General features: G+C 34.7%; 1 protein-coding gene across 15 annotated transcripts in view; it reads left to right on the top strand.

Moving 5' to 3' along the window:
- The window catches only part of LOC124409983 (glutamate-gated chloride channel), a 75,006-nt gene that overhangs the window by 39,450 nt on the left and 22,392 nt on the right, over nucleotides 1-13,164 (top strand). For 6 of the 15 annotated variants that reach the window (XM_046888028.1, XM_046888027.1, XM_046888026.1 and 3 more), the window contains exon 4: nucleotides 1,281-1,369. In XM_046888028.1, the coding sequence (XP_046743984.1) occupies nucleotides 1,281-1,369 (89 nt within the window). Of the gene's footprint in view, nucleotides 1-1,280; nucleotides 1,541-10,155; nucleotides 10,303-13,164 lie in introns of all 15 variants that reach the window. The other 9 variants (XM_046888022.1, XM_046888031.1, XM_046888030.1 and 6 more) reach the window with 2 other exon arrangements.

Here is a 13,164-nt window from a genome sequence, read left to right as displayed (position 1 = left end):
CTAGATATATCTCAATAGAGCTTGTTTGGGCTAGTAGAAAATATAATATTTTCCTTCAATAATCTAAATCGATTCTAGTTTGCAGTTTTTATTAGTGTCTTATCTAACGGCACGTGGAAGTACGAATTTTTTTTTCTCAGAAAATTTTTCTGATTTGTGGGAATCATAATTGGGCAGTTTAATCATATTAATTGAAATAAATCGTCCGTTAAAATGTATCATGACTAAAAATTATTCAAATAATTTTCTACACATCCAAATATTTGGGGTGAATCTGGGGTACAGTTAAGTTGAAAAATTGATGAAACGAAGAAAAGAAATAATTGAGAAATCGGAGTTCAAAAAGTTCAATTGAAGTCAATTGAGTTGAGACAAAATTAAAAATTATTTATCAAATAAAGAAAATTTGGTTATTCATTCCTTTTTTTTTCCAATACAGCCATAATTTTATTTCTGATCCAATTTTCAACTTGTTAGCTCTCATTTAATCTCTGGAAGGATTTTCTTCAGATTACCTAAAATAAATTTTCGATAACCGCAGAGGTTTTCATTCATAAGCATAAGAAGGTTCAACATTTCTTTGTGCTGAAAACGAATTTTTTTAATTAGATCAAACTTGATTGACTTCCTCGAGACTCTTGAACGTTTAGTTGAACATTTGATTTCTGAATTTTCAAATTGTGTTCCACCAGTTTTGTCTAGACTGTACGCTGAGTACACTCAGAGAAAAGTTATTTATTGTAACAAAATATTTTTATTAAGATAAATTAAATGTGTCTGAAATAATAAAGATTTTTATTATGTTTCACAGTAAAAAAAAAATGTTTTTTTTTCGTACAAAAAATTCTTTTCAAGGGATTTAGCTGATTTGAAGAATGAATTAAATTTGGTGTCTGAAAAAAATAATTTTCTGTAATGCATGTGAATATCAGTCAATAAGCACGTATTGCTAAAAGAAAAAAAGGAATCCTTCCAGTTGAAGAATGAAGGATAATCAAAAAATCATTTTCAGTTGAATAAGAATTTGTTCCCTTATGTAAGACAAGTAAAAATATTTGTTGGATTTGAAGAAAATTTTATTTCAATTCAAATAAACTTGGCTCTGAGTGAGTGTGTGTAGAAAAGAAAGAAAATAAAATAATTGCGAAACCGGGTAAAAAAGGGATCGGAAGTTAAGAAAATAGCAAAAAAAAGGAACAGGACCGACGATTTTTGGGGCCCCCCAAGGAGCCTGGAAAATCGTTGGATCCTCGACACGTCTATAGTTGATTGTGTTGCAGCTTCGAGGAGGGGAAATCGGACAAGGAAATCCTGGACAACCTGCTGCTGTCGACCCGATACGACAAGCGGCTTCTGCCTCCGGTTCAAGGTACTCTGCGGCCCCCGCCCCACACCCGCCAAGATGACTACACCCCCGACCTCGAACCCCATGACCCAGACCACCCCGAGCACCTCCACCACCACAGGCACAACCATCATCATCACCATCATCAAACATCACCACACAATCACAGCACACAACAAACTCCCCGACGAAAGGGTATTGATACCGTTCTCCTATCTCTTTATCGCCATTTATTCAAGCATGCCTGATCCGGGCTGATCGGCTTCGCCGCGCAATCAATCACACCTCAAATAGGTAAAGCGTAGTTCATTTCGCGTTGCAAAATTCACGTTCCCCCCCCCCCCCCCCCCCCACTTCTATTTTTCCCTCCGATCTATTATTTCCTATAATCACATCTCGTTTATACTGGTTTTCTTCATTTTACTGCCACACGTAGAAAAATTTGAATCCTAGAAACAAACAATGCTTTGGTTGTGTATGATGGTACTAAAAATCAGCTTAATTCGATTTTAAAACAATTTTTATTTCAGACAAATGGAATAACACTTTTTTTTTTTTTTTATTATAACGTAAATTTGCGGGTGTAAAAAGCTTCTGTTGTTCAACTAAACATTTATGATCAGCAGGTTAATTTTTTTTAGTAAGTTAATTATGTACAACTAGATTTAATCGCTTTATAGTTCTTCATTTTTTCAGATTTACTGCCCTTTAGATTTTCCTTTACAGGTATACACTATTATTCTATTGTGCCAAATGCTGGCCTTTTTCTCTGAGCCTGTAATTCCTCTTCCATTTATTCCAACCCGTGAACTGAAAAAATCGTTATTTGATCCGAGTAAATATCTAGCATTTCCTGAATTACTCAATGCAAGAAAAAGTTGTATGATTTTATTACTGCATTATGTATCTAAATTATTGATAGTCATTTGGTCACAGTCAATCATTTATTTCATATATTTATAATACATACAAGTAATTGCTAAGCTACTTGGATCAAATGAAGTTTTCTTTTATTTTTTAGTATCTGAGTTCAAATTCACAGCGACAGCGACGTGTCAAGCTTTCGGTTCTTTTTTTCTCTCAAGTGTTTTTAATAAACAAGTAAATTATATTATTGATTCAATGTTTCTATAAGAAACTTTCTTTATTAAAATATGTTTATTTTTTCCCAGTCGAGATGAGACAAGTTGAGGACAAAAGTTTATCGGAAGTTGGTACGCGATATTTTTTCATTATTATGAGTAGTTGATTTCTCAACGCGGATTTCAAATCCACGATACTGTGTGAAAAATAAACAAATCAAGTGTTTTCGTCGGCCGTAATACGGATCAAACCTTCGGGTTTTGAATAAAATATATTCGAGCACTTAATACGGTTTAAAATTTTTATTTATAGACCAAAAGCCATTTTCGTTCAATTGTCGTTAATATATTTTTCTTTTCTTTCTTCCGTTTCTCCTCGTTATTTCAATCGTATTTAATTTGTAAAAATTCTGTGAATAAGGACGAACAGAATAATGAAACTGACAAGACAGAATATGCTTGACACGCTCGCGTGATTCGCCGATTTTCCATTTCAACACTACATAGAATTTCATATGCTTTATATGCAGGACCGAGTATTTAGTCGGGTTGATTTACACGCTTGAAATGAACAACCGAGCTTTTTCAAAAGTTTGAAACAAAGCTAGCCCATTGCAGAGCTGCGCAGTCGGTACGTACCGGGGTGTTTGAAAAAATATGCTTTTCGAAAATTGTTGAGTTTAAAAAAAATTCGCGTTGCAGAAACTATTTGCGTAAAATTGAAAAAAAAAAAGAATAAAAATATCAAAAATTTATTTCAGTCCCGCAAGGAATATATACTTCGATAAAAGATCAGCAAAAATTTACGCGTTAAAAACAAAAACCGTAAATATTTCAGATCCCGAAAACAAGAATCTGGTTAAAAAACGCGATTTCCGCGAAGTAAAAATTACACCAAATATCTTCTTTCTTTTTTCAGCGTATTTCCGTTTCCTTTTCATTTCTACCACTGTAACAGGATCAATAAATTTTTCGAATAAAAAAAACTTCTCAGCAGTCTCGCGACGAAACCGCTTTTCCTCGATATATATTCACCCCGAGATTTTTCTCCTCTTCTACAAACTTTACACGCGCGGTGAAACGTTTGAAAATAACGTCGCGTCGGTGCAGATCGTTCAGTTTGGAAATAAACGAATCGATCGAAGCTAGAACCTGAAAAATTCTTCTCCAGATTCCTCCAGCGTTTAGGATTCTCATTTATTCCTGCCGTTTTAAACACCCTCAGGTACGTACTAAAATGTCGTACCGTTTGCGTTTGTACGACAGAAGCTTTTCAGCTGCTGAAGCATAATTATCACGTAGAAAATATATACGTATTTGTAAATATATTATATTAAATGCAAAACTATAATAATAATAATAATAATAATAGCAATAATAATGAAAATAATGTACGCAGCGTTGTTATCATTACTATTATTGTTGTCATTGTTTTATTTCCATTTTTACAGTGACCGAAATCGCCTGTTTATCGACGAAATTGGCTTATAATTATAATCTGTATGCGAATATGATCGAATATTTATTAATATATTCCTGCGTATAATACATGATAAATTAGCTTGTGAAATAGATGCAATAATAAATATTCATGGGTAATGTTCAGATTTACGTACGGAGTAACACACGGTTACTTAGTTACTCTTTTAATTTCCGGTTATTTATACTTTCATTCTATTTCTCTCTTTTTCTCATTTTCTGTTCTTTTCTGGCTGTTCGTTTTGTGTTTGATTTTAATTATTTCTCAATTTCCCAACGGTACAAGCGTAGCATAGCCGGTTGCTGTTTCTGTACACCGTGGAAAAAGGTCCGGACTAACAATATTCCCGGATGTGCTTATCGCGGTTCGCTGAACCGGGAGAACGGGCTTTTACATACATGTATACTCGTGAATGTTACAATGCAGAACTCTGCGGGATTAGCTGACGACAGTGCGGCTTCAGTTTTATTTACAGAAATTTTGAAACGTGTACAATAAGCGTTTGTAAATTGAAATAAACAGTGCGAAAAATCTAATTTGCGCGTTCACAAAAGGGACTGAAAATGGAAAACTCACTGAATTTCAGCAAAAATAATTGACATTAATTGATTATCAGTCGAGCAAGACTTACGATAATAATAAAGCATATGGACAATGAATAATAATAGTAATAATAATAATCATAATAATCTGTGTATTAGAATTGCAATATTTGCTACGATTCGAGTATGATTACAATTGTTTTGTTTCTTTTACTTTTATACTTATCTCGAGTACAAGAATTGAAAAATTTTTGCAAAAAAGGAGATTATCACGAATGAGAAAAAAATTTATCGTCAACTTTCGCGAACATTGGCATGCAAACATAATATCCTGGAAAAGGTATTCTGAACAAAATGAAACGAAAACAAACGGAGTTGAAAGGAACCGTAAAAACGGACCTGAGGGGCTAAAAATATACTTCATATCAGTGTGGAACAATCGTAGCAGGTCTCAGCAATTCTGGTCTGCAAACGCAATCTGTATCAGTGTGTGTGAATATTTTCATATATAGTTTTCATATAATCAACTAATTACAATGCGTGGAGGCGTGCGTGAGTTCCTATCTGTAGCAAATAATAATAACAATCATAATAATAATAGTAAAGTGTATGAAAATACAGCACACATATCGGGGTGTATTTTTTTATTTTTGGAAGCGGGACTTTTTTGCATTACCGCTTAAAATACTTACAATTGTTTCCATTCATCAGTAACAGTTGATGATATACGGACTTGATCCTGAAATCATTTTATAGAAGGTAAAATTTTTTACAAAAGTTTGCGGTAATTGAAATTTGTAGCTTAAACCGTTTAAAAGATAAGAATGTTTGCTGAAGAGTAAATTTTTCTGTGGACATCCGTTTTTGAAGAGGTTGAAATACTGACGTTACAGCAAAAATACACGTGACAAGTTTCAAAGCAATTCTCTACAAAATGTTTTCAGAGAAAAGTCTATCTTCTTTACAAAATTTATGTTTAAATGTTTTTATTAGCTAAACTATTGATCTTACAACAAAAGTTCGTAGAACACTTTGGCAGAAAGTTAAATTCTTCACAAAATGCTTCAAGGATCAAGTCCGTATCGTTAAATGCTGCTGAATGGTAAGAATTGAAAAAAATGAAGAACGTAACGTTTTCAACGAGTGATTTTGAGAGTAATCTTATAAAATTAAATTCAAGAAATATTCTTCTTCGAGAAACGTTGCTACTAGACTAATTGTAAAACTAAACACCCCAGATTACGTAGCCACGACAGGGAGTGTTAAATAAGCCGCGACGTTGTTATAAACAAATGCAACGTGTCGTCGCAAAGACGTCACACCTTGTACATATCCATCCATGAATTATTGAATAAGAGCGCATCGAGCGAGGAAAGTCAAAGTTATTCACGAGCATGCAATCCGCGTTGATTGCATATGAGTATAAGGTACTCGTTACGCCTATGTGGGCGTAATATTGCCGAGAGGCAACTCCACGTACCTCGTTGCTCTTATTACACGTCCTGCGGTTGGGAGAAGCCAGCATTCCGGCGGCTCATCTGCATCAAAATCCAATCAGAAACTAAAATGTGATATCCTGAAATCCCGTGGCTGATCAAAATCGCCGAAAGTGTTTGTTAAACGAGGTTCGAAATCAGAGAGATGATTTTCAGGGAATTTGCGGAATTTAATGATTATTCTAGGCACTCAGTGATCATTCTTATTTATTGTTATTCAAAAAGTTTTACACGTAAAAAAAAAAAAAAAAAAAAAAAAAAAAAAACGGTGAAGAGCGAGAGTAATTTCAAAACATTTTTTAACACCACATTTCAAGACTTTTACAACAATTTCACAGATTATTTTTTTTTTATACATTTTTGAACGATTCAAAAAGACTTTCAGAAAGTTCGCAGGCTTTTGTAAGACTTTATAGAGGACTTTGCAAGACTATATACATTATAAATATATATGTGTACGGGACGTTATCGTAAACTTCGTGGGATTATGGTGTGTATAAAGTCTTTATAAGACATCAAAATATTTCCCGATAACAACACACTATACTCAGTAAATATACTAAATGCGCGAAATTGCAAAACGTATAATTAACCCAGCGAAAAAAAAACAAAACTGTTGAGAAAAAACATGAAAAAAGAAATGAGTACGTTATTTATACTATATAATCGTATTATTATGTTATAAATAGACAGACTGTCGCGAACGAATAGAAACCGATTTTTCTAAATCATCCGTAAGTTCGAAGCTGCTTAAGAATTTCAACAAATCTCTGACATTTTTCGAGGGGAAGGTAAGAATTTTTCGCAGCACCTGCTTGGAAAGTTCGATTTTAGAAGCATGAGCATCATGCGCGAAGTGCCCCATTTCCGAACAGTGCGATAAAGATATTGGCGCATGCGCTCAACTGAAATGCTCCATTTTCCGCGCTATGGCTTTCTTTGGCGCATGCGCACTTTTAAACAACTTGATTTCACGCATTATGTCATAAAGTAATTCATTGCTTCTTGAATCAAACTTCCCTTGACAAGTGTTGGAAAAAAGTAAAAACTATCTAATAAAATTATCGTATTAAATAGATCAGAGAAAAAAGAGGTCAGACGTAGAAATTATAGGACGACGTTCTGCTGATTGCTCAATAATTTTTTCATCGAAATTGACGATCTAGTTTTTCCTCTTTTTCGAATTTGTAGCAGATTTTTCATGCGGGAAACTGAGATGGAATTCGAAGATCGCAAGCATCAATCCCCGTCGTACTTTGTGCTCGGACGTTATTAGAGGGAAAAAATCCAACTTACTTCATCCTCTTCGGCGCAATATGTCATTAATGCCTTCCAATTATTAGCAAGTAGGTACTAATTCATTCGCCTGAGGGAATCAGGAAGACTCTCTGCTCACAATTAGGTTTGAGATTATACAGCGGTATGGAAACTTGTCAGGATCTAATTCATAATTCCGTGTAACTAGACCGGATTCAATCCTCTCGTCGGGCGTTAAGACGAGCTGAGCGCCGTCAAAGATGCATTATTCAGTATTCATCAACCCTTGTATGCAAGGAAGAAGACGGCGTTTCACCCCCCGATAGCGAGGCGAAACTTTAGGGCTTAGGATTAGACATACATACATATTCATATAAATACGAGGAACGAATTCACGCGATGTGAACAGATCTGAAAACTTGAAAGGTGCAATAATGCCTAAAGTTTTTCTTCATTTTGATTTAATTTTCATTATTTTTTCCTTTGCCATTTTTGCATAAAACGAGACTTATAACGAACGTATCTCACGTTAAGGAAAAATGAAAGTCGTAATTATGCATCTTGAAATTAATTTTTTACACATAATTTCATCGTCGTATCGATATACTTGGGCTGTTTATTTTTTTATTAATATATGATTATCGTAAATTTCTCACGTCGCTATGCAAGGCAAAAATATCGCTGCAAGATTTCACTTCTTTTCAAATGTATTAATTCATATTATACGCATTATTCAGGTACAAGAAATTAAACAAAAATAGTTTTGGTGATTCTCTAGATATCGAAATCATTATTTCCACAAACATTAGAAATTTGTATGAAAATTAGTTATTTTTGTACATTTTATCGGTGATTAATGAACCTCTTTCCCCACTGAAATCAATGAATTGAAGTATTTATCGTTTTTTATGAATTCGCCTGATTCATCTAATGAAACAATTGCATTGTGTGTAAGGGGCATTCCACGCCAAATCGAACGCTTTGAAAAATTCTGATTTTTGATTTCCTCAATTATTTGATATTTTTTAGTACCCCTCAAAAAAGCCTTTCCAGTAAAGTTAGAGAATTTTTTTGATGACTCAACTTTTTATAAAGTTGATCTGTTTGTTTTTTCGTTCATAACTTTGTTAATAATGGTCCAAATTGAAATTTTTTTATTCGACGATTTTTGTTTCGAGATGGCCTTTACACAAAAAAAAATACAACAAAACTATTCACAGTGTTTTTGATAGTGATTGTATCTTTCGATTCTTTTTGAAATGTGATTATTTTCTAACAACCGATAAAAAAAATCTCTAAATTTACCAGAAAGGCTCTTTTGAGGGGTACTAAAAAATATGAAAAAAAATTGAGGAAATCAAATATCAAAATTTTTCAAACCGTCTAATTTGGCGTGCAACGCCCCATGTATAATATATCTGATCAGTAACACTGCCCCACGATCACACATTCGCAGCCATTCATTACAACCCGATTTCACAATCAGTCCGCTACCTCATTTCTATAACCCAATATTGGACGAAGGTATACGTATGCAATTACCTCTTGGAGATGTAAATCGCCGAACGCGGTAAATCAAAGACGTAAAAATAACACGCTTCATGGACATTTATTATGCAAATTGAATTTCCACTTTAAAGCCGTCACCTGCTCCTCGTGTTAGCCATAGATACGTACCTACTCTGTGAATTATGTACAAGATAATACGTGTACGATGTTTCAGACTAATCTGAAGTATAAATAATTAGCGCATGACACTCGCACGATGCTCAAATTATATCCTAAAAAGCCATTTTTATATTCACCTATTGGATTCTAGTTATACAATTTCGATAGATTATAAGCAAAAAAATAGTTACGTTTTTAAAATTGAGCAGCGAAATTTAGGCATCGATACAGTGAAATTGAATAATTTACAGTTCTTGAAAGTGTCAGTAAAGGTTTTATGATAGATCGCTGAACTTTTTTAAATACACCAGAATTCCAGTTTTCAATAACTTTTTGAATTGAAAATTTTTATTTCAATTTCCGCGGTGATGTTTATATCATACTTGTCAAAAATTGTTTGAAAATCAAAATGTTCAACGAGTTCGATTTACTCATAGTACAAATTGTGTTTTGATTTACACGTATACCTACTATTGATAAACTTTATACCAAACTGCCACTTTAAAAATCGTTTGCAATTTCACACGAAAAATTTACATGAAAATTCTAGAGTGTTTGATTGAAAGAACGGTTTTATATTTTGACTACTTTTCATAGGATAAAAAGTAGAAAGAATTTATCCTCATAATGAATATTGTTTATGCAACGTGTAGTAAGTGATGGCCTTGGTGACAAGCGGAATTAAAATGATGATGTAACAATCTCTTAAAGTTAGAGTCAAATGAATCCAGGTAAGTTTTTCCATGCTTTTTTCATTGCTCTCTTGATTGATTCTGTTTTATTATATCATTTTCAAATCGAGACGAAAATTTGATCTGTCAAAAATGTATGACGTGTCAACAACTTTTACACAGGTACACACACGCACACATATACCCATGTATCTGTTACTATAAAATCTATTAGTATAATTATTGTTGTTATTATTATTATTATTATGATTATTATTACTATTATTATTGTTATTATTATTACACTGTTATCTCTATCGCGAGAAATGCGTGAATATATATGCATAGAATAACGATAAATGACGATGATTAAATGTGTGGTATGGGATTATAATTGGAGTGCCGGAGTTTCAATCCTGGATCACCAAGAGCTGATGGTGATGATGATGATGATGATGATGATGATGATGATGATGATGATGATGATGATGATGATGATGACGATGATGATGATGATGATGATGATGATGGTGATAGTGATGATGATGATCAAATGATGAGATCAGGATCATCTCAGCGCTACGGGTCGCCCTACGGGTTCGTTGGTGTTACAGATGCGGACTTTTGCTGTGGGATGCGACAGCCAAGCGACGTGGCATCGTTGACGAATCAATCAACGCCAACACCCCGCAACCCAAACCAGAACAAGAACATCAATAACAACTTCATGCCGCACGAAAATCTCCGCACTCATCTCCGCGGTCCGTCCCACTGTTGAATATAATATAAAAATAATGATTACGACGTTATTGCATATATATATTTATATACATATATATATATATATATATATATATATATATGTAATATTTTTTAAGTAAATATATATATATATATATACGCATATATATATTTATTTGATTTGCTTTTCGAACTATATACCGTGAGATTTTCTAACAGCGGTACGATCAGTGCGCCTGCGGCAAGCAACCGGACGTACAGCTTATGGTCAGGTTGAGCACCGTATCCTGCCACGACCATCTCAAACGTCAAACATTATTTGTCAAAATAATCTGAATACTAGGCAATGTGGAAAATGATGAAAAATTGAACACAGGCAATAATCTAAGGCAATAATCAGGTGGATACGGTGTTGAACCTGAAGATGAGCTGTAACTTCGATTGCCTACCTTAGGCGCATGGATCGTTCCGCCGTTAGAAAATCCGACGGTGTATATATATATATATATATTTATTATAAAATAAACAAAAAGAACAAATCAGGCGAACAAATAAAATAATAATTATCGTCATGTAGGATATGCAGGTGTATTGTTTATGTATAGGTTTGTCTTGAAGATAATGTCAGTGATGATCGTGACGTGCAAATTCACACTTCAGTATACATGTTATATACGTATACCTGTACACATCGGAATGTGGTTTCTCTCTGTTTAGCAATTGCGTGTAGAATGTACAGACATTCGACTGCGGAGTCCATTGTGGAACAGAGCGCTGAACTGAGTTACAACATTTTCCTCGGCACTAGATAAAACGTATTCTGGCTGAATGGAAAAAAAAAACTCGTTCTTAAATTATTCTTCCATTGTAGAAGAGAAAGTAATTTTTTTAAATTTAGAAAAGTATCTTCAAAATACTCGGAAACTTGAATTTATGGTACAAGGTGTGAATTCCACACACTTGAAAAATTACCAGTGAGCATAAAAATCTCTATAATTCGTAAATCTTTCTTATTTAAGATTGGACCTCAATACTTTATAAGGAACTTTCCTTTGACGGAAAGAAGCGGTAAAAAAAATTTCATCATGATCCGAAAGAGGCATGTGAAACAAGTTGTCTTCTTGCACCATTTATTGGCATTCAAAGCATATGTTGCACGTAATCAATTCAAAATGCTAGTCATAACCATCGCATAATAGACAAGTTTATCAAATTTCTCTCGCGATTTCTGTATACAATTGATAACTAGAAAAATCAAGAGGTCGAAGGTCGAGATACGGAGTGAATGGCACTCACCACTTTATAAATCGCACACCACTACCCTGTTCAATGCCAACGGTGGCGGCAGCTGATTGTCACATCGGAAACACTCTACGAGTTCCGGTTTCCCGGATTATCTCAGCTTTCCTTGATCCGATTAGCGATAACATTGCGAAGACGAGTCGCGGGGAAAGTATAGACAAGGGCTAAATAAACCGGCTCTGATTTTCTTGTTTGAGCCAAATTTCACGCGATTAGAAGATTATTTAGATTCTACACAAAATATGGTACACTTTCAGACCGCACAAGTTCCAAATGGAATCCAGCAGTCTCGTGTTTGACATTCTTGGGGTTAAGATAAGTGTTTCCTGTTCTTATTCTAGTTTTTATTAGGAAGTTATATGAGAGCTGAAGTCAGAAGTGAAAAAAATAGAGTGACAATGATATTCAAAAAGCGTGCTATGATTAAGAAAGAACGGCATGCAAACGGTGTTATAGCTAGATCTGAAGGTAATTACAGCATGATGGATTAACTTTGAATGGTTGTAACTGTGGTGGTTTGGATCTTAGATCTGACGTCTTATCGCAGAAAAGGAGTTTGTTCGCTCCCTACCAACCTTCCGTCAATAGCGGTACGTCAATCATCATCAGCTCATGCAGAATCACTTCTGGTCCTGGATAAATAAGATACCTACGGCACTCCTTCTCTCAACTGGCTTTGGCATGTTGTATATTACGCAGCAAAATTCAATCGAAGGTTCTGTAACGTGAAACTTATATTGTCTTTAGTCATTTCCATGAAATAACTGCTGACAAGTGGTGCGGAAAAAGTACAGCTCATAACTCAGAAAGATCTACCATTTGTAAATTCCGTGTACGCACTTCGTGGAGTGTTACGTGAAGTCATTCAAATTCAGTTGAAATGAAATGTTGGAGTCGGGTGTGAATTCAGCAAGTCAATAACTGTGAATCACTGCTGAGGCTTTTCCCCTTTTCTGACATAAGACGTTCAGAGAAGCACTATCGAAACAGTGTCGCGTTTATGGTTGCGCACTTGATCTTAACCCCAGAATTTTCGTTGATCGTTTTTTGTAACATTCTATGTTGTACATACATGTACCTACATGCTCAGATCTGTTTTACATGTACATGTTTTACATACATATGCGCCGTGTGTGATGAATTGGGTGTTTTTTGTGTATGGTCACGATGTGTAAACCCATGGTCTCACTGAACCATCCGCTTACACAATTCACCCTCTAATCTTGACTGCGGATCATCCTTCGAATTATTGCGATGTGTGTTAGTGTTAGACGTTTACCCTGCAGTCGATCCTCAACTGCACCTCATCATTCTCTCGTTCTCCAGCCATACTCCCAACGATTATTGGATTTCTGCTCCTCTTGATTGTCGCTAGACTTCCTCATGCATTGAAAAAAAGTTGTTAAAGGAATGTTTTATGGTGTTTCTTATTGTTTCTCGTCCATTTTCTTTTAATATTGAACTATTTATGTGCACCAATCAATCATCTGCATTCGGCAGTTTCATCGTAGCATTCGATCATCTCTCACCGTGACTAATTCACCTCGGTGGATAACGAGGGGAAAGGCAGAGCCATTTTA

This window comes from Diprion similis, chromosome 8 (assembly GCF_021155765.1).
Source record: "Diprion similis isolate iyDipSimi1 chromosome 8, iyDipSimi1.1, whole genome shotgun sequence".
In the NCBI taxonomy this organism is placed as follows: domain Eukaryota; kingdom Metazoa; phylum Arthropoda; class Insecta; order Hymenoptera; family Diprionidae; genus Diprion; species Diprion similis.
Note: the sequence above shows the minus strand (reverse complement) of the source record. Positions and strands in the feature narration are given on the sequence as shown.